We start from the raw sequence: 22,280 nt of genomic DNA, 5'->3' as shown, positions 1-22,280 counted from the left end.
CGCCATGATTGGATGGGGGGGGATGTAAGGAGTGTATACTAGACGAGTACAGCCTGTGTACAGTAAGTGATGACATTCTGTGTCTATCCTTAGGACCATATACCATGATGGATCTATCAGCCAGTATGTGATTGGGGGGGGGGATGTAAGGAGTGTATATAGACGAGTACAGCCTGTGTACAGTAAGTGATGACATTCTGTGTCTATCCTTAGGACCATATACCATGATGGATCTATCAGCCAGTATGTGATTGGGGGGGGGGGATGTAAGGAGTGTATATAGACGAGTACAGCCTGTGTACAGTAAGTGATGACATTCTGTGTATATCCTTAGGACCATATACCATGATGGATCTATCAGCCAGTATGTGATTGGGGGGGGGGATGTAAGGAGTGTATATAGACGAGTACAGCCTGTGTACAGTAAGTGATGACATTCTGTGTATATCCTTAGGACCATATACCATGATGGATCTATCAGCCAGTATGTGATTGGGGGGGGGGGTGTAAGGAGTGTATACTAGACGAGTACAGTAAGTGATGGCAGTCTGTGTATATCCTTAGATCCATCATGGTATATGGTCCTATCAGCCAGTATGTGATTTGGGGGAGGGGGGATGTAAGGAGTGTATATAGACGAGTACAGCCTGTGTACAGTAAGTGATGACATTCTGTGTATATCCTTAGGACCATATACCATGATGGATCTATCAGCCAGTCTGTGGGTGCTCTGCACAATATCTGCACTTGTTCCTGGCTGGACCCAAGAGACCCCACAGCCCACCAACCGCTCCCCAAATCAGAGCAGCAGCCTGAAGTTCCGTCTGGCCGGGTACCCCCGCAAGCACAATGAGGGCAGGATAGAAGTGTTCTATAATCAGGAATGGGGCACAATCTGTGATGATGACTTTGCCATGGAGAACGCGCATATTCTCTGCCGACACCTGGGATTTACAGAGGCAACTGGATGGACGCACAGCGCCAAGTATGGGAAAGGGATAGGTAAGTGCTCATAGTGATACCCCTAGTGCCACTGTCTCCTTATACTGTATCTGCCCGTTCCTGCACTGACATATATACAGCGGCTTCCTGCCCAGTGCCACTGTCTCCTTATACTGTATCTGCCCGTTCCTGCACTGACATATATACAGCGGCTTCCTGCCCAGTGCCACTGTCTCCTTATACTGTATCTGCCCGTTCCTGCACTGACATATATACAGCGGCTTCCTGCCCAGTGCCACTGTCTCCTTATACTGTATCTGCCCGTTCCTGCACTGACATATATACACCGGCTTCCTGCCCAGTGCCACTGTCTATATACTGTATGTAAGAGACTGTTGTACTGTATGTAAGAGACTGTTATACTGTATGTAAGAGACCGTTTCTCTATCACAGATTGTGTCAGTGTCATATCTTGCCTTTACAATAACTATAGTGTGGCATACCTGTGGATGGTAGCACCTCTGTATGTAAGAGACCGTTATATTGTATATAAGAGACCGTTTCTCTGTGTGTGGTATACCTGTGGATGGTAGCAACCGGTATGGAACAGTGTAACTATACTTGGTGTTGGGGTGCCCGTACTGCGCAGTCACGGGGCACCAGGGATCTGACGCGCGTTTCGCCTGTGTGGCTTGGTCACGGAGATCAGCTGTAAGTGCTATTTCCTGGTTCTCCTGCTCTTTCTAGTAGCGGGAAACAACCAGAAGCAGCCAGTGTGTTAGACACTATCACTGGTCAGACCATATGTCACTCTCACGATATAATGAATGGTAGGGCCAATGAGAAAGAAGGGGGCGTGTTTCTGGTTAATGGAAGTCTGCTGTTACTTGTAGATGTAATTGATGAGAATGTATCACATATTACAAAGAGATCATTTCAAAAGGAAGCCGCTGGTATTAACGCAATGAGGAGGAGTATTCTTATATGAAGGGGGAAGTAATTAATAACATTATTCATAGAATATTGATTAGATAATGGAGAAGGATTCATTATTTCATTAATTAAAAATACAATTAAAATTATATATTATAAAATAAAGATTAAAAAATAAAAATTTATAAATTAAAAATATGTATGAAGAATATCGCCGGTTGCAGTGTTGACCCTTCTTTTTAGAGACCTCTGCAATTCGCCCTGGCATGCTGTCACTCGCCTTCTGCCCACATACTAACTGACGGCCGCCCATTCTTACCTAATCAATGCTGGGAGTTTGTCAGAATTTGTGGGTTTCTGTTTGTACACCCGCCTCTTGGGGATTCACCACAAGTTCTCAATGGGATTAAGGTCTGGGGAGTTTCCTGGCCAGGGACCCAAAATGTTGAGCCACTTAGTGACCACTTCTGCCTTATGGCGAGGAGCTCCGTCATGCTGGATAAGACATTGTTCATCACCACACTGGTCTTGGAAAACCTAAGTGAGCGCTCGGTTCACACATTCGCTACATCAGCGCATTTGCCAACATTAGCAGCTACTTAAAACTGCCTATGTGCGGATAATGGAGACATACTGTATGTGATTTACTGTGACTGGTATGTGTCTATAGCATAAATAGCTCATAGCAACGTTTAGAATAATTATATCCTATGAAAAAAAAAAAAAAAGTTGTTCATAAATTGAACAGATTGACTTTCCCATATCCAAATATTCCGAAATCTGTTTTCTTTTTAGCATGACTGAAATAGACACCTTTTGCTTTCTGATGGCTCAATGTACATAAACATTGTGCCAGAAAATTATTGAAAATATTGTACAGAATGAGCTGCAGGCTGTGTGTGTATAAGGTGTAAAGAATGAGCTGCAGGCTGTGTGTGTATAAGGTGTAAAGAATGAGCTGCAGGCTGTGTGTGTATAAGGTGTATAGAATGAGCTGCAGGCTGTGTGTGTATAAGGTGTATAGAATGAGCTGCAGGCTGTGTGTGTATAAGGTGTATAGAATGAGCTGCAGGCTGTGTGTGTATAAGGTGTATAGAATGAGATGCAGGCTGCGTGTGTGTGTATATAAGGTGTATAGAATAAGCTGCAGGCTGTGTGTGTGTGTATATAAGGTGTAGAGAATGAGCTGCAGGCTGTGTGTGTGTATAAGGTGTAGAGAATGAGCTGCAGGCTGTGTGTGTGTATAAGGTGTAGAGAATGAGCTGCAGGCTGTGTGTGTATATAAGGTGTATAGAATGAGCTGCAGGCTGTGTGTGTATAAGGTGTATAGAATGAGCTGCAGGCTGTGTGTGTATAAGGTGTATAGAATGAGCTGCAGGCTGTGTGTGTATAAGGTGTATAGAATGAGCTGCAGGCTGTGTATTAGGTGTATAGAATGAGCTGCAGGCTGTGTATTAGGTGTATAGAATGAGCTGCAGGCTGTGTGTGTGTATAAGGTGTATAGAATGAGCTGCAGGCTGTGTGTGTGTATAAGGTGTATAGAATGAGCTGCAGGCTGTGTGTGTATAAGGTGTATAGACTGAGCTGCAGGCTGTGTGTGTATAAGGTGTATAGAATGAGCTGCAGGCTGTGTATGTGTATAAGGTGTATAGCATGAGATGCAGGCTGTGTGTGTGTATAAGGTGTATAGAATGAGATGCAGGCTGTGTATGTGCATGTGTATAAGGTGTATAGAATGAGCTGCAGGCTGTGTATAAGGTGTATAGAATGAGCTGCAGGCTGTGTATAAGGTGTATAGAATGAGCTGCAGGCTGTGTGTGTGTATAAGGTGTATAGAATGACCTGCAGGCTGTGTGTATAAGGTGTATAGAATGAGCTGCAGGCTGTGTGTGTATAAGGTGTATAGAATGAGCTGCAGGCTGTGTGTGTATAAGGTGTATAGAATGAGATGCAGGCTGTGTGTGTGTATAAGGTGTATAGAATGAGATGCAGGCTGTGTGTGTGTGTATATAAGGTGTAGAGAATGAGCTGCAGGCTGTGTGTGTGTATATATAAGGTGTAGAGAATGAGCTGCAGGCTGTGTGTGTGTATAAGGTGTAGAGAATGAGCTGCAGGCTGTGTGTGTGTATAAGGTGTAGAGAATGAGCTGCAGGCTGTGTGTGTATATAAGGTGTATAGAATGAGCTGCAGGCTGTGTGTGTATAAGGTGTATAGAATGAGCTGCAGGCTGTGTGTGTATAAGGTGTATAGAATGAGCTGCAGGCTGTGTGTGTATAAGGTGTATAGAATGAGCTGCAGGCTGTGTGTGTATAAGTTGTATAGAATGAGCTGCAGGCTGTGTATTAGGTGTATAGAATGAGCTGCAGGCTGTGTGTGTATAAGGTGTATAGAATGAGCTGCAGGCTGTGTGTGTGTATAAGGTGTATAGAATGAGCTGCAGGCTGTGTGTGTGTATAAGGTGTATAGAATGAGCTGCAGGCTGTGTGTGTATAAGGTGTATAGACTGAGCTGCAGGCTGTGTGTGTATAAGGTGTATAGAATGAGCTGCAGGCTGTGTGTGTGTATAAGGTGTATAGCATGAGATGCAGGCTGTGTGTGTGTATAAGGTGTATAGAATGAGATGCAGGCTGTGTGTGTGCATGTGTATAAGGTGTATAGAATGAGCTGCAGGCTGTGTATAAGGTGTATAGAATGAGCTGCAGGCTGTGTATAAGGTGTATAGAATGAGCTGCAGGCTGTGTGTGTGTATAAGGTGTATAGAATGAGCTGCAGGCTGTGTATAAGGTGTATAGAATGAGCTGCAGGCTGTGTGTGTATAAGGTGTATAGAATGAGCTGCAGGCTGTGTGTGTATAAGGTGTATAGAATGAGCTGCAGGCTGTGTGTGTATAAGGTGTATAGAATGAGATGCAGGCTGCGTGTGTGTGTATATAAGGTGTATAGAATAAGCTGCAGGCTGTGTGTGTGTGTATATAAGGTGTAGAGAATGAGCTGCAGGCTGTGTGTGTGTATAAGGTGTAGAGAATGAGCTGCAGGCTGTGTGTGTGTATAAGGTGTAGAGAATGAGCTGCAGGCTGTGTGTGTATATAAGGTGTATAGAATGAGCTGCAGGCTGTGTGTGTATAAGGTGTATAGAATGAGCTGCAGGCTGTGTGTGTATAAGGTGTATAGAATGAGCTGCAGGCTGTGTGTGTATAAGGTGTATAGAATGAGCTGCAGGCTGTGTATAAGGTGTATAGAATGAGCTGCAGGCTGTGTGTGTGTATATAAGATGTATAGAATGAGCTGCAGGCTGTGTGTGTGTATAAGGTGTATAGAATGAGCTGCAGGCTGTGTGTGTATAAGGTGTATAGAATGACCTGCAGGCTGTGTGTATAAGGTGTATAGAATGAGCTGCAGGCTGTGTGTGTATAAGGTGTATAGAATGAGCTGCAGGCTGTGTGTGTATAAGGTGTATAGAATGAGCTGCAGGCTGTGTGTGTATAAGGTATATAGAATGAGCTGCAGGCTGTGTGTGTGTATAAGGTGTATAGAATGAGATGCAGGCTGCGTGTGTGTGTATATAAGGTGTATAGAATAAGCTGCAGGCTGTGTGTGTGTGTATATAAGGTGTAGAGAATGAGCTGCAGGCTGTGTGTGTGTATAAGGTGTAGAGAATGAGCTGCAGGCTGTGTGTGTGTATAAGGTGTAGAGAATGAGCTGCAGGCTGTGTGTGTATATAAGGTGTATAGAATGAGCTGCAGGCTGTGTGTGTATAAGGTGTATAGAATGAGCTGCAGGCTGTGTGTGTATAAGGTGTATAGAATGAGCTGCAGGCTGTGTGTGTATAAGGTGTATAGAATGAGCTGCAGGCTGTGTGTGTATAAGGTGTATAGAATGAGCTGCAGGCTGTGTGTGTATAAGTTGTATAGAATGAGCTGCAGGCTGTGTATTAGGTGTATAGAATGAGCTGCAGGCTGTGTATTAGGTGTATAGAATGAGCTGCAGGCTGTGTGTGTGTATAAGGTGTATAGAATGAGCTGCAGGCTGTGTGTGTGTATAAGGTGTATAGAATAAGCTGCAGGCTGTGTGTGTATAAGGTGTATAGACTGAGCTGCAGGCTGTGTGTGTATAAGGTGTATAGAATGAGCTGCAGGCTGTGTGTGTGTATAAGGTGTATAGCATGAGATGCAGGCTGTGTGTGTGTATAAGGTGTATAGAATGAGATGCAGGCTGTGTGTGTGCATGTGTATAAGGTGTATAGAATGAGCTGCAGGCTGTGTATAAGGTGTATAGAATGAGCTGCAGGCTGTGTATAAGGTGTATAGAATGAGCTGCAGGCTGTGTGTGTGTATAAGGTGTATAAAATGACCTGCAGGCTGTGTGTATAAGGTGTATAGAATGAGCTGCAGGCTGTGTGTGTATAAGGTGTATAGAATGAGCTGCAGGCTGTGTGTGTATAAGGTGTATAGAATGAGATGCAGGCTGTGTGTGTGTATAAGGTGTATAGAATGAGATGCAGGCTGTGTGTGTGTGTATATAAGGTGTAGAGAATGAGCTGCAGGCTGTGTGTGTGTATATATAAGGTGTAGAGAATGAGCTGCAGGCTGTGTGTGTGTATAAGGTGTAGAGAATGAGCTGCAGGCTGTGTGTGTGTATAAGGTGTAGAGAATGAGCTGCAGGCTGTGTGTGTATATAAGGTGTATAGAATGAGCTGCAGGCTGTGTGTGTATAAGGTGTATAGAATGAGCTGCAGGCTGTGTGTGTATAAGGTGTAAAGAATGAGCTGCAGGCTGTGTGTGTATAAGGTGTATAGAATGAGCTGCAGGCTGTGTGTGTATAAGGTGTATAGAATGAGCTGCAGGCTGTGTGTGTATAAGGTGTATAGAATGAGCTGCAGGCTGTGTGTGTATAAGGTGTATAGAATGAGATGCAGGCTGCGTGTGTGTGTATATAAGGTGTATAGAATAAGCTGCAGGCTGTGTGTGTGTGTATATAAGGTGTAGAGAATGAGCTGCAGGCTGTGTGTGTGTATAAGGTGTAGAGAATGAGCTGCAGGCTGTGTGTGTGTATAAGGTGTAGAGAATGAGCTGCAGGCTGTGTGTGTATATAAGGTGTATAGAATGAGCTGCAGGCTGTGTGTGTATAAGGTGTATAGAATGAGCTGCAGGCTGTGTGTGTATAAGGTGTATAGAATGAGCTGCAGGCTGTGTGTGTATAAGGTGTATAGAATGAGCTGCAGGCTGTGTATTAGGTGTATAGAATGAGCTGCAGGCTGTGTATTAGGTGTATAGAATGAGCTGCAGGCTGTGTGTGTGTATAAGGTGTATAGAATGAGCTGCAGGCTGTGTGTGTGTATAAGGTGTATAGAATGAGCTGCAGGCTGTGTGTGTATAAGGTGTATAGACTGAGCTGCAGGCTGTGTGTGTATAAGGTGTATAGAATGAGCTGCAGGCTGTGTATGTGTATAAGGTGTATAGCATGAGATGCAGGCTGTGTGTGTGTATAAGGTGTATAGAATGAGATGCAGGCTGTGTATGTGCATGTGTATAAGGTGTATAGAATGAGCTGCAGGCTGTGTATAAGGTGTATAGAATGAGCTGCAGGCTGTGTATAAGGTGTATAGAATGAGCTGCAGGCTGTGTGTGTGTATAAGGTGTATAGAATGACCTGCAGGCTGTGTGTATAAGGTGTATAGAATGAGCTGCAGGCTGTGTGTGTATAAGGTGTATAGAATGAGCTGCAGGCTGTGTGTGTATAAGGTGTATAGAATGAGATGCAGGCTGTGTGTGTGTATAAGGTGTATAGAATGAGATGCAGGCTGTGTGTGTGTGTATATAAGGTGTAGAGAATGAGCTGCAGGCTGTGTGTGTGTATATATAAGGTGTAGAGAATGAGCTGCAGGCTGTGTGTGTGTATAAGGTGTAGAGAATGAGCTGCAGGCTGTGTGTGTGTATAAGGTGTAGAGAATGAGCTGCAGGCTGTGTGTGTATATAAGGTGTATAGAATGAGCTGCAGGCTGTGTGTGTATAAGGTGTATAGAATGAGCTGCAGGCTGTGTGTGTATAAGGTGTATAGAATGAGCTGCAGGCTGTGTGTGTATAAGGTGTATAGAATGAGCTGCAGGCTGTGTGTGTATAAGTTGTATAGAATGAGCTGCAGGCTGTGTATTAGGTGTATAGAATGAGCTGCAGGCTGTGTGTGTATAAGGTGTATAGAATGAGCTGCAGGCTGTGTGTGTGTATAAGGTGTATAGAATGAGCTGCAGGCTGTGTGTGTGTATAAGGTGTATAGAATGAGCTGCAGGCTGTGTGTGTATAAGGTGTATAGACTGAGCTGCAGGCTGTGTGTGTATAAGGTGTATAGAATGAGCTGCAGGCTGTGTGTGTGTATAAGGTGTATAGCATGAGATGCAGGCTGTGTGTGTGTATAAGGTGTATAGAATGAGATGCAGGCTGTGTGTGTGCATGTGTATAAGGTGTATAGAATGAGCTGCAGGCTGTGTATAAGGTGTATAGAATGAGCTGCAGGCTGTGTATAAGGTGTATAGAATGAGCTGCAGGCTGTGTGTGTGTATAAGGTGTATAGAATGAGCTGCAGGCTGTGTATAAGGTGTATAGAATGAGCTGCAGGCTGTGTGTGTATAAGGTGTATAGAATGAGCTGCAGGCTGTGTGTGTATAAGGTGTATAGAATGAGCTGCAGGCTGTGTGTGTATAAGGTGTATAGAATGAGATGCAGGCTGCGTGTGTGTGTATATAAGGTGTATAGAATAAGCTGCAGGCTGTGTGTGTGTGTATATAAGGTGTAGAGAATGAGCTGCAGGCTGTGTGTGTGTATAAGGTGTAGAGAATGAGCTGCAGGCTGTGTGTGTGTATAAGGTGTAGAGAATGAGCTGCAGGCTGTGTGTGTATATAAGGTGTATAGAATGAGCTGCAGGCTGTGTGTGTATAAGGTGTATAGAATGAGCTGCAGGCTGTGTGTGTATAAGGTGTATAGAATGAGCTGCAGGCTGTGTGTGTATAAGGTGTATAGAATGAGCTGCAGGCTGTGTATAAGGTGTATAGAATGAGCTGCAGGCTGTGTGTGTGTATATAAGATGTATAGAATGAGCTGCAGGCTGTGTGTGTGTATAAGGTGTATAGAATGAGCTGCAGGCTGTGTGTGTATAAGGTGTATAGAATGACCTGCAGGCTGTGTGTATAAGGTGTATAGAATGAGCTGCAGGCTGTGTGTGTATAAGGTGTATAGAATGAGCTGCAGGCTGTGTGTGTATAAGGTGTATAGAATGAGCTGCAGGCTGTGTGTGTATAAGGTATATAGAATGAGCTGCAGGCTGTGTGTGTGTATAAGGTGTATAGAATGAGATGCAGGCTGCGTGTGTGTGTATATAAGGTGTATAGAATAAGCTGCAGGCTGTGTGTGTGTGTATATAAGGTGTAGAGAATGAGCTGCAGGCTGTGTGTGTGTATAAGGTGTAGAGAATGAGCTGCAGGCTGTGTGTGTGTATAAGGTGTAGAGAATGAGCTGCAGGCTGTGTGTGTATATAAGGTGTATAGAATGAGCTGCAGGCTGTGTGTGTATAAGGTGTATAGAATGAGCTGCAGGCTGTGTGTGTATAAGGTGTATAGAATGAGCTGCAGGCTGTGTGTGTATAAGGTGTATAGAATGAGCTGCAGGCTGTGTGTGTATAAGGTGTATAGAATGAGCTGCAGGCTGTGTGTGTATAAGTTGTATAGAATGAGCTGCAGGCTGTGTATTAGGTGTATAGAATGAGCTGCAGGCTGTGTATTAGGTGTATAGAATGAGCTGCAGGCTGTGTGTGTGTATAAGGTGTATAGAATGAGCTGCAGGCTGTGTGTGTGTATAAGGTGTATAGAATAAGCTGCAGGCTGTGTGTGTATAAGGTGTATAGACTGAGCTGCAGGCTGTGTGTGTATAAGGTGTATAGAATGAGCTGCAGGCTGTGTGTGTGTATAAGGTGTATAGCATGAGATGCAGGCTGTGTGTGTGTATAAGGTGTATAGAATGAGATGCAGGCTGTGTGTGTGCATGTGTATAAGGTGTATAGAATGAGCTGCAGGCTGTGTATAAGGTGTATAGAATGAGCTGCAGGCTGTGTATAAGGTGTATAGAATGAGCTGCAGGCTGTGTGTGTGTATAAGGTGTATAAAATGACCTGCAGGCTGTGTGTATAAGGTGTATAGAATGAGCTGCAGGCTGTGTGTGTATAAGGTGTATAGAATGAGCTGCAGGCTGTGTGTGTATAAGGTGTATAGAATGAGATGCAGGCTGTGTGTGTGTATAAGGTGTATAGAATGAGATGCAGGCTGTGTGTGTGTGTATATAAGGTGTAGAGAATGAGCTGCAGGCTGTGTGTGTGTATATATAAGGTGTAGAGAATGAGCTGCAGGCTGTGTGTGTGTATAAGGTGTAGAGAATGAGCTGCAGGCTGTGTGTGTGTATAAGGTGTAGAGAATGAGCTGCAGGCTGTGTGTGTATATAAGGTGTATAGAATGAGCTGCAGGCTGTGTGTGTATAAGGTGTATAGAATGAGCTGCAGGCTGTGTGTGTATAAGGTGTATAGAATGAGCTGCAGGCTGTGTGTGTATAAGGTGTATAGAATGAGCTGCAGGCTGTGTGTGTATAAGTTGTATAGAATGAGCTGCAGGCTGTGTATTAGGTGTATAGAATGAGCTGCAGGCTGTGTGTGTATAAGGTGTATAGAATGAGCTGCAGGCTGTGTGTGTGTATAAGGTGTATAGAATGAGCTGCAGGCTGTGTGTGTATAAGGTGTATAGACTGAGCTGCAGGCTGTGTGTGTATAAGGTGTATAGAATGAGCTGCAGGCTGTGTGTGTGTATAAGGTGTATAGCATGAGATGCAGGCTGTGTGTGTGTATAAGGTGTATAGAATGAGATGCAGGCTGTGTGTGTGCATGTGTATAAGGTGTATAGAATGAGCTGCAGGCTGTGTATAAGGTGTATTGAATGAGCTGCAGGCTGTGTATAAGGTGTATAGAATGAGCTGCAGGCTGTGTGTGTGTATAAGGTGTATAGAATGAGCTGCAGGCTGTGTATAAGGTGTATAGAATGAGCTGCAGGCTGTGTGTGTATAAGGTGTATAGAATGAGCTGCAGGCTGTGTGTGTATAAGGTGTATAGAATGAGCTGCAGGCTGTGTGTGTATAAGGTGTATAGAATGAGATGCAGGCTGTGTGTGTGTATAAGGTGTATAGAATGAGATGCAGGCTGCGTGTGTGTGTATATAAGGTGTATAGAATAAGCTGCAGGCTGTGTGTGTGTGTATATAAGGTGTAGAGAATGAGCTGCAGGCTGTGTGTGTGTATAAGGTGTAGAGAATGAGCTGCAGGCTGTGTGTGTGTATAAGGTGTAGAGAATGAGCTGCAGGCTGTGTGTGTATATAAGGTGTATAGAATGAGCTGCAGGCTGTGTGTGTATAAGGTGTATAGAATGAGCTGCAGGCTGTGTGTGTATAAGGTGTATAGAATGAGCTGCAGGCTGTGTGTGTATAAGGTGTATAGAATGAGCTGCAGGCTGTGTGTGTATAAGTTGTATAGAATGAGCTGCAGGCTGTGTATTAGGTGTATAGAATGAGCTGCAGGCTGTGTATTAGGTGTATAGAATGAGCTGCAGGCTGTGTGTGTGTATAAGGTGTATAGAATGAGCTGCAGGCTGTGTGTGTGTATAAGGTGTATAGAATGAGCTGCAGGCTGTGTGTGTATAAGGTGTATAGACTGAGCTGCAGGCTGTGTGTGTATAAGGTGTATAGAATGAGCTGCAGGCTGTGTATGTGTATAAGGTGTATAGCATGAGATGCAGGCTGTGTGTGTGTATAAGGTGTATAGAATGAGATGCAGGCTGTGTATGTGCATGTGTATAAGGTGTATAGAATGAGCTGCAGGCTGTGTATAAGGTGTATAGAATGAGCTGCAGGCTGTGTATAAGGTGTATAGAATGAGCTGCAGGCTGTGTGTGTGTATAAGGTGTATAGAATGACCTGCAGGCTGTGTGTATAAGGTGTATAGAATGACCTGCAGGCTGTGTGTGTATAAGGTGTATAGAATGAGCTGCAGGCTGTGTGTGTATAAGGTGTATAGAATGAGATGCAGGCTGTGTGTGTGTATAAGGTGTATAGAATGAGATGCAGGCTGTGTGTGTGTGTATATAAGGTGTAGAGAATGAGCTGCAGGCTGTGTGTGTGTATATATAAGGTGTAGAGAATGAGCTGCAGGCTGTGTGTGTGTATAAGGTGTAGAGAATGAGCTGCAGGCTGTGTGTGTGTATAAGGTGTAGAGAATGAGCTGCAGGCTGTGTGTGTATATAAGGTGTATAGAATGAGCTGCAGGCTGTGTGTGTATAAGGTGTATAGAATGAGCTGCAGGCTGTGTGTGTATAAGGTGTATAGAATGAGCTGCAGGCTGTGTGTGTATAAGGTGTATAGAATGAGCTGCAGGCTGTGTGTGTATAAGTTGTATAGAATGAGCTGCAGGCTGTGTATTAGGTGTATAGAATGAGCTGCAGGCTGTGTGTGTATAAGGTGTATAGAATGAGCTGCAGGCTGTGTGTGTGTATAAGGTGTATAGAATGAGCTGCAGGCTGTGTGTGTGTATAAGGTGTATAGAATGAGCTGCAGGCTGTGTGTGTATAAGGTGTATAGACTGAGCTGCAGGCTGTGTGTGTATAAGGTGTATAGAATGAGCTGCAGGCTGTGTGTGTGTATAAGGTGTATAGCATGAGATGCAGGCTGTGTGTGTGTATAAGGTGTATAGAATGAGATGCAGGCTGTGTGTGTGCATGTGTATAAGGTGTATAGAATGAGCTGCAGGCTGTGTATAAGGTGTATAGAATGAGCTGCAGGCTGTGTATAAGGTGTATAGAATGAGCTGCAGGCTGTGTGTGTGTATAAGGTGTATAGAATGAGCTGCAGGCTGTGTATAAGGTGTATAGAATGAGCTGCAGGCTGTGTGTGTATAAGGTGTATAGAATGAGCTGCAGGCTGTGTGTGTATAAGGTGTATAGAATGAGCTGCAGGCTGTGTGTGTATAAGGTGTATAGAATGAGATGCAGGCTGCGTGTGTGTGTATATAAGGTGTATAGAATAAGCTGCAGGCTGTGTGTGTGTGTATATAAGGTGTAGAGAATGAGCTGCAGGCTGTGTGTGTGTATAAGGTGTAGAGAATGAGCTGCAGGCTGTGTGTGTGTATAAGGTGTAGAGAATGAGCTGCAGGCTGTGTGTGTATATAAGGTGTATAGAATGAGCTGCAGGCTGTGTGTGTATAAGGTGTATAGAATGAGCTGCAGGCTGTGTGTGTATAAGGTGTATAGAATGAGCTGCAGGCTGTGTGTGTATAAGGTGTATAGAATGAGCTGCAGGCTGTGTATAAGGTGTATAGAATGAGCTGCAGGCTGTGTGTGTGTATATAAGATGTATAGAATGAGCTGCAGGCTGTGTGTGTGTATAAGGTGTATAGAATGAGCTGCAGGCTGTGTGTGTATAAGGTGTATAGAATGACCTGCAGGCTGTGTGTATAAGGTGTATAGAATGAGCTGCAGGCTGTGTGTGTATAAGGTGTATAGAATGAGCTGCAGGCTGTGTGTGTATAAGGTGTATAGAATGAGCTGCAGGCTGTGTGTGTATAAGGTGTATAGAATGAGCTGCAGGCTGTGTGTGTGTATAAGGTGTATAGAATGAGATGCAGGCTGCGTGTGTGTGTATATAAGGTGTATAGAATAAGCTGCAGGCTGTGTGTGTGTGTATATAAGGTGTAGAGAATGAGCTGCAGGCTGTGTGTGTGTATAAGGTGTAGAGAATGAGCTGCAGGCTGTGTGTGTGTATAAGGTGTAGAGAATGAGCTGCAGGCTGTGTGTGTATATAAGGTGTATAGAATGAGCTGCAGGCTGTGTGTGTATAAGGTGTATAGAATGAGCTGCAGGCTGTGTGTGTATAAGGTGTATAGAATGAGCTGCAGGCTGTGTGTGTATAAGGTGTATAGAATGAGCTGCAGGCTGTGTGTGTATAAGGTGTATAGAATGAGCTGCAGGCTGTGTGTGTATAAGTTGTATAGAATGAGCTGCAGGCTGTGTATTAGGTGTATAGAATGAGCTGCAGGCTGTGTATTAGGTGTATAGAATGAGCTGCAGGCTGTGTGTGTGTATAAGGTGTATAGAATGAGCTGCAGGCTGTGTGTGTGTATAAGGTGTATAGAATGAGCTGCAGGCTGTGTGTGTATAAGGTGTATAGAATGAGCTGCAGGCTGTGTGTGTATAAGGTGTATAGACTGAGCTGCAGGCTGTGTGTGTATAAGGTGTATAGAATGAGCTGCAGGCTGTGTGTGTGTATAAGGTGTATAGCATGAGATGCAGGCTGTGTGTGTGTATAAGGTGTATAGAATGAGATGCAGGCTGTGTGTGTGCATGTGTATAAGGTGTATAGAATGAGCTGCAGGCTGTGTATAAGGTGTATAGAATGAGCTGCAGGCTGTGTATAAGGTGTATAGAATGAGCTGCAGGCTGTGTATAAGGTGTATAAAATGACCTGCAGGCTGTGTGTATAAGGTGTATAGAATGAGCTGCAGGCTGTGTGTGTATAAGGTGTATAGAATGAGCTGCAGGCTGTGTGTGTATAAGGTGTATAGAATGAGATGCAGGCTGTGTGTGTGTATAAGGTGTATAGAATGAGATGCAGGCTGTGTGTGTGTGTATATAAGGTGTAGAGAATGAGCTGCAGGCTGTGTGTGTGTATATATAAGGTGTAGAGAATGAGCTGCAGGCTGTGTGTGTGTATAAGGTGTAGAGAATGAGCTGCAGGCTGTGTGTGTGTATAAGGTGTAGAGAATGAGCTGCAGGCTGTGTGTGTATATAAGGTGTATAGAATGAGCTGCAGGCTGTGTGTGTATAAGGTGTATAGAATGAGCTGCAGGCTGTGTGTGTATAAGGTGTATAGAATGAGCTGCAGGCTGTGTGTGTATAAGGTGTATAGAATGAGCTGCAGGCTGTGTGTGTATAAGTTGTATAGAATGAGCTGCAGGCTGTGTATTAGGTGTATAGAATGAGCTGCAGGCTGTGTGTGTATAAGGTGTATAGAATGAGCTGCAGGCTGTGTGTGTGTATAAGGTGTATAGAATGAGCTGCAGGCTGTGTGTGTATAAGGTGTATAGACTGAGCTGCAGGCTGTGTGTGTATAAGGTGTATAGAATGAGCTGCAGGCTGTGTATGTGTATAAGGTGTATAGCATGAGATGCAGGCTGTGTGTGTGTATAAGGTGTATAGAATGAGATGCAGGCTGTGTATGTGCATGTGTATAAGGTGTATAGAATGAGCTGCAGGCTGTGTATAAGGTGTATAGAATGAGCTGCAGGCTGTGTATAAGGTGTATAGAATGAGCTGCAGGCTGTGTGTGTGTATAAGGTGTATAGAATGACCTGCAGGCTGTGTGTATAAGGTGTATAGAATGAGCTGCAGGCTGTGTGTGTATAAGGTGTATAGAATGAGCTGCAGGCTGTGTGTGTATAAGGTGTATAGAATGAGATGCAGGCTGTGTGTGTGTATAAGGTGTATAGAATGAGATGCAGGCTGTGTGTGTGTGTATATAAGGTGTAGAGAATGAGCTGCAGGCTGTGTGTGTGTATATATAAGGTGTAGAGAATGAGCTGCAGGCTGTGTGTGTGTATAAGGTGTAGAGAATGAGCTGCAGGCTGTGTGTGTGTATAAGGTGTAGAGAATGAGCTGCAGGCTGTGTGTGTATATAAGGTGTATAGAATGAGCTGCAGGCTGTGTGTGTATAAGGTGTATAGAATGAGCTGCAGGCTGTGTGTGTATAAGGTGTATAGAATGAGCTGCAGGCTGTGTGTGTATAAGGTGTATAGAATGAGCTGCAGGCTGTGTGTGTATAAGTTGTATAGAATGAGCTGCAGGCTGTGTATTAGGTGTATAGAATGAGCTGCAGGCTGTGTGTGTATAAGGTGTATAGAATGAGCTGCAGGCTGTGTGTGTGTATAAGGTGTATAGAATGAGCTGCAGGCTGTGTGTGTGTATAAGGTGTATAGAATGAGCTGCAGGCTGTGTGTGTATAAGGTGTATAGACTGAGCTGCAGGCTGTGTGTGTATAAGGTGTATAGAATGAGCTGCAGGCTGTGTGTGTGTATAAGGTGTATAGCATGAGATGCAGGCTGTGTGTGTGTATAAGGTGTATAGAATGAGATGCAGGCTGTGTGTGTGCATGTGTATAAGGTGTATAGAATGAGCTGCAGGCTGTGTATAAGGTGTATAGAATGAGCTGCAGGCTGTGTATAAGGTGTATAGAATGAGCTGCAGGCTGTGTGTGTGTATAAGGTGTATAGAATGAGCTGCAGGCTGTGTATAAGGTGTATAGAATGAGCTGCAGGCTGTGTGTGTATAAGGTGTATAGAATGAGCTGCAGGCTGTGTGTGTATAAGGTGTATAGAATGAGCTGCAGGCTGTGTGTGTATAAGGTGTATAGAATGAGATGCAGGCTGCGTGTGTGTGTATATAAGGTGTATAGAATAAGCTGCAGGCTGTGTGTGTGTGTATATAAGGTGTAGAGAATGAGCTGCAGGCTGTGTGTGTGTATAAGGTGTAGAGAATGAGCTGCAGGCTGTGTGTGTGTATAAGGTGTAGAGAATGAGCTGCAGGCTGTGTGTGTATATAAGGTGTATAGAATGAGCTGCAGGCTGTGTGTGTATAAGGTGTATAGAATGAGCTGCAGGCTGTGTGTGTATAAGGTGTATAGAATGAGCTGCAGGCTGTGTGTGTATAAGGTGTATAGAATGAGCTGCAGGCTGTGTATAAGGTGTATAGAATGAGCTGCAGGCTGTGTGTGTGTATATAAGATGTATAGAATGAGCTGCAGGCTGTGTGTGTGTATAAGGTGTATAGAATGAGCTGCAGGCTGTGTGTGTATAAGGTGTATAGAATGACCTGCAGGCTGTGTGTATAAGGTGTATAGAATGAGCTGCAGGCTGTGTGTGTATAAGGTGTATAGAATGAGCTGCAGGCTGTGTGTGTATAAGGTGTATAGAATGAGCTGCAGGCTGTGTGTGTATAAGGTGTATAGAATGAGCTGCAGGCTGTGTGTGTGTATAAGGTGTATAGAATGAGATGCAGGCTGCGTGTGTGTGTATATAAGGTGTATAGAATAAGCTGCAGGCTGTGTGTGTGTGTATATAAGGTGTAGAGAATGAGCTGCAGGCTGTGTGTGTGTATAAGGTGTAGAGAATGAGCTGCAGGCTGTGTGTGTGTATAAGGTGTAGAGAATGAGCTGCAGGCTGTGTGTGTATATAAGGTGTATAGAATGAGCTGCAGGCTGTGTGTGTATAAGGTGTATAGAATGAGCTGCAGGCTGTGTGTGTATAAGGTGTATAGAATGAGCTGCAGGCTGTGTGTGTATAAGGTGTATAGAATGAGCTGCAGGCTGTGTGTGTATAAGGTGTATAGAATGAGCTGCAGGCTGTGTGTGTATAAGTTGTATAGAATGAGCTGCAGGCTGTGTATTAGGTGTATAGAATGAGCTGCAGGCTGTGTATTAGGTGTATAGAATGAGCTGCAGGCTGTGTGTGTGTATAAGGTGTATAGAATGAGCTGCAGGCTGTGTGTGTGTATAAGGTGTATAGAATGAGCTGCAGGCTGTGTGTGTATAAGGTGTATAGACTGAGCTGCAGGCTGTGTGTGTATAAGGTGTATAGAATGAGCTGCAGGCTGTGTGTGTGTATAAGGTGTATAGCATGAGATGCAGGCTGTGTGTGTGTATAAGGTGTATAGAATGAGATGCAGGCTGTGTGTGTGCATGTGTATAAGGTGTATAGAATGAGCTGCAGGCTGTGTATAAGGTGTATAGAATGAGCTGCAGGCTGTGTATAAGGTGTATAGAATGAGCTGCAGGCTGTGTATAAGGTGTATAAAATGACCTGCAGGCTGTGTGTATAAGGTGTATAGAATGAGCTGCAGGCTGTGTGTGTATAAGGTGTATAGAATGAGCTGCAGGCTGTGTGTGTATAAGGTGTATAGAATGAGATGCAGGCTGTGTGTGTGTATAAGGTGTATAGAATGAGATGCAGGCTGTGTGTGTGTGTATATAAGGTGTAGAGAATGAGCTGCAGGCTGTGTGTGTGTATATATAAGGTGTAGAGAATGAGCTGCAGGCTGTGTGTGTGTATAAGGTGTAGAGAATGAGCTGCAGGCTGTGTGTGTGTATAAGGTGTAGAGAATGAGCTGCAGGCTGTGTGTGTATATAAGGTGTATAGAATGAGCTGCAGGCTGTGTGTGTATAAGGTGTATAGAATGAGCTGCAGGCTGTGTGTGTATAAGGTGTATAGAATGAGCTGCAGGCTGTGTGTGTATAAGGTGTATAGAATGAGCTGCAGGCTGTGTGTGTATAAGTTGTATAGAATGAGCTGCAGGCTGTGTATTAGGTGTATAGAATGAGCTGCAGGCTGTGTGTGTATAAGGTGTATAGAATGAGCTGCAGGCTGTGTGTGTGTATAAGGTGTATAGAATGAGCTGCAGGCTGTGTGTGTATAAGGTGTATAGACTGAGCTGCAGGCTGTGTGTGTATAAGGTGTATAGAATGAGCTGCAGGCTGTGTGTGTGTATAAGGTGTATAGCATGAGATGCAGGCTGTGTGTGTGTATAAGGTGTATAGAATGAGATGCAGGCTGTGTGTGTGCATGTGTATAAGGTGTATAGAATGAGCTGCAGGCTGTGTATAAGGTGTATAGAATGAGCTGCAGGCTGTGTATAAGGTGTATAGAATGAGCTGCAGGCTGTGTGTGTGTATAAGGTGTATAGAATGAGCTGCAGGCTGTGTATAAGGTGTATAGAATGAGCTGCAGGCTGTGTGTGTATAAGGTGTATAGAATGAGCTGCAGGCTGTGTGTGTATAAGGTGTATAGAATGAGCTGCAGGCTGTGTGTGTATAAGGTGTATAGAATGAGATGCAGGCTGTGTGTGTGTATAAGGTGTATAGAATGAGATGCAGGCTGCGTGTGTGTGTATATAAGGTGTATAGAATAAGCTGCAGGCTGTGTGTGTGTGTATATAAGGTGTAGAGAATGAGCTGCAGGCTGTGTGTGTATAAGGTGTAGAGAATGAGCTGCAGGCTGTGTGTGTGTATAAGGTGTAGAGAATGAGCTGCAGGCTGTGTGTGTATATAAGGTGTATAGAATGAGCTGCAGGCTGTGTGTGTATAAGGTGTATAGAATGAGCTGCAGGCTGTGTGTGTATAAGGTGTATAGAATGAGCTGCAGGCTGTGTGTGTATAAGGTGTATAGAATGAGCTGCAGGCTGTGTGTGTATAAGTTGTATAGAATGAGCTGCAGGCTGTGTATTAGGTGTATAGAATGAGCTGCAGGCTGTGTATTAGGTGTATAGAATGAGCTGCAGGCTGTGTGTGTGTATAAGGTGTATAGAATGAGCTGCAGGCTGTGTGTGTGTATAAGGTGTATAGAATGAGCTGCAGGCTGTGTGTGTATAAGGTGTATAGACTGAGCTGCAGGCTGTGTGTGTATAAGGTGTATAGAATGAGCTGCAGGCTGTGTGTGTGTATAAGGTGTATAGCATGAGATGCAGGCTGTGTGTGTGTATAAGGTGTATAGAATGAGATGCAGGCTGTGTATGTGCATGTGTATAAGGTGTATAGAATGAGCTGCAGGCTGTGTATAAGGTGTATAGAATGAGCTGCAGGCTGTGTATAAGGTGTATAGAATGAGCTGCAGGCTGTGTGTGTGTATAAGGTGTATAGAATGACCTGCAGGCTGTGTGTATAAGGTGTATAGAATGAGCTGCAGGCTGTGTGTGTATAAGGTGTATAGAATGAGCTGCAGGCTGTGTGTGTATAAGGTGTATAGAATGAGATGCAGGCTGTGTGTGTGTATAAGGTGTATAGAATGAGATGCAGGCTGTGTGTGTGTGTATATAAGGTGTAGAGAATGAGCTGCAGGCTGTGTGTGTGTATATATAAGGTGTAGAGAATGAGCTGCAGGCTGTGTGTGTGTATAAGGTGTAGAGAATGAGCTGCAGGCTGTGTGTGTGTATAAGGTGTAGAGAATGAGCTGCAGGCTGTGTGTGTATATAAGGTGTATAGAATGAGCTGCAGGCTGTGTGTGTATAAGGTGTATAGAATGAGCTGCAGGCTGTGTGTGTATAAGGTGTATAGAATGAGCTGCAGGCTGTGTGTGTATAAGGTGTATAGAATGAGCTGCAGGCTGTGTGTGTATAAGTTGTATAGAATGAGCTGCAGGCTGTGTATTAGGTGTATAGAATGAGCTGCAGGCTGTGTGTGTATAAGGTGTATAGAATGAGCTGCAGGCTGTGTGTGTGTATAAGGTGTATAGAATGAGCTGCAGGCTGTGTGTGTGTATAAGGTGTATAGAATGAGCTGCAGGCTGTGTGTGTATAAGGTGTATAGACTGAGCTGCAGGCTGTGTGTGTATAAGGTGTATAGAATGAGCTGCAGGCTGTGTGTGTGTATAAGGTGTATAGCATGAGATGCAGGCTGTGTGTGTGTATAAGGTGTATAGAATGAGATGCAGGCTGTGTGTGTGCATGTGTATAAGGTGTATAGAATGAGCTGCAGGCTGTGTATAAGGTGTATAGAATGAGCTGCAGGCTGTGTATAAGGTGTATAGAATGAGCTGCAGGCTGTGTGTGTGTATAAGGTGTATAGAATGAGCTGCAGGCTGTGTATAAAGTGTATAGAATGAGCTGCAGGCTGTGTGTGTGTATAAGGTGTATAGAATGAGCTGCAGGCTGTGTGTGTATAAGGTGTATAGAATGAGATGCAGGCTGTGTGTGTGTATAAGGTGTATAGAATGAGCTGCAGGCTGTGTGTGTGTGTATTAGGTGTATAGAATGAGCTGCAGGCTGTGTGTATAAGGTGTATAGTATGAGCTGCAGGCTGTGTATAAGGTGTATAGAATGAGCTGCAGGCTGTGTGTGTGTATAAGATGTATAGAATGAGCTTCAGGCTGTGTGTGTATAAGGTGTATAGAATGAGCTGCAGGCTGTGTGTGTGTATATAAGGTGTATAGAATGAGCTGCAGGCTGTGTGTGTGTATAAGGTGTTTAGAATGAGCTGCAGGCTGTGTGTGTGTATAAGGTGTATAGAATGAGCTACAGGCTGTGTGTATAATGTGTATAGAATGAGCTGCAGGCTGTGTATAAGGTGTATAGAATGAGCTGCAGGCTGTGTGTGTGTGTGTGTATAAGGTGTATAGAATGAGCTGCAGGCTGTGTGTGTGTGTATAAGGTGTATAGAATGAGCTGCAGGCTGTGTGTGTATAAGGTGTATAGAATGAGCTGCAGGCTGTGTGTGTGTATAAGGTGTATAGAATGAGCTGCAGGCTGTGTGTGTGTATAAGGTGTATAGAATGAGCTGCAGGCTGTGTGTGTGTATAGAATGAGCTGCAGGCTGTGTGTATAAGGAGTATAGAATGAGCTGCAGGCTGTGTGTGTGTGTAAGGTGTATAGAATGAGCTGCAGGCTGTGTGTGTGTGTATAAGGTGTATAGAATGAGCTGCAGGCTGTGTGTGTGTATAGAATGAGCTGCAGGCTGTGTGTATAAGGAGTATAGAATGAGCTGCAGGCTGTGTGTGTGTATAAGGTGTATAGAATGAGCTGCAGGCTGTGTGTGTATAAGGTGTATAGAATGAGCTGCAGGCTGTGTGTGTGTATAAGGTGTATAGAATGAGCTGCAGGCTGTGTGTGTGTGTATAAGGTGTATAGAATGAGCTGCAGGCTGTGTGTGTGCATGTGTATAAGGTGTATAGAATGAGCTACAGGCTGTGTGTGTATAGAATGAGCTACAGGCTGTGTGTATAAGGTGTATATAATGAGCTGCAGGCTGTGTGTGTATATAAGGTGTATAGAATGAGCTGCAGGCTGTGTGTGTGTATAAGGTGTATAGAATGAGCTGCAGGCTGTGTGTGTGTATAAGGTGTATAGAATGAGCTGCAGGCTGTGTGTGTGTGTATAAGGTGTATAGAATGAGCTGCAGGCTGTGTGTGTGTATAAGGTGTTTAGAATGAGCTGCAGGCTGTGTGTGTGTATAAGGTGTATAGAATTAGCTACAGGCTGTGTGTGTATAAGGTGTATAGAATGAGCTGTAGGCTGTGTGTGTGTATAATGTGTATAGAATGAGCTGCAGGCTGTGTATAAGGTGTATAGAATGAGCTGCAGGCTGTGTGTGTGTATAAGGTGTATAGAATGAGCTGCAGGCTGTGTGTGTGTATAAGGTGTATAGAATGAGCTGCAGGCTGTGTGTGTGTGTGTGTGTGTGTGTGTATAAGATGTATAGAATGAGCTGCAGGCTGTGTGTGTGTATAAGGTGTATAGAATGAGCTGCAGGCTGTGTGTGTGTGTATAAGGTGTATAGAATGAGCTGCAGGCTGTGTG

At 44.2% G+C, this 22,280-nt stretch overlaps 1 protein-coding gene across 4 annotated transcripts in view; it reads left to right on the top strand.

Annotated features, from left to right (window-relative positions):
• The window catches only part of LOXL3 (lysyl oxidase like 3), a 302,460-nt gene that overhangs the window by 97,664 nt on the left and 182,516 nt on the right, over nucleotides 1-22,280 (top strand). For all 4 annotated transcript variants that reach the window (XM_088457549.1, XM_088457548.1, XM_088457546.1 and 1 more), the window contains exon 2: nucleotides 688-1,002. In XM_088457549.1, coding sequence (XP_088313675.1) covers nucleotides 699-1,002 — 304 coding nt within the window. In that variant the 5' untranslated portion in view covers nucleotides 688-698. The remainder of the gene's footprint in view (nucleotides 1-687; nucleotides 1,003-22,280) is intronic.

The sequence above is a fragment of the Taudactylus pleione genome, unplaced genomic scaffold (genome assembly GCF_031769625.1).
Source record: "Taudactylus pleione unplaced genomic scaffold, aTauple2 ptg000766l, whole genome shotgun sequence".
Lineage (NCBI taxonomy): Eukaryota > Metazoa > Chordata > Amphibia > Anura > Myobatrachidae > Taudactylus > Taudactylus pleione.
Note: the sequence above shows the minus strand (reverse complement) of the source record. Positions and strands in the feature narration are given on the sequence as shown.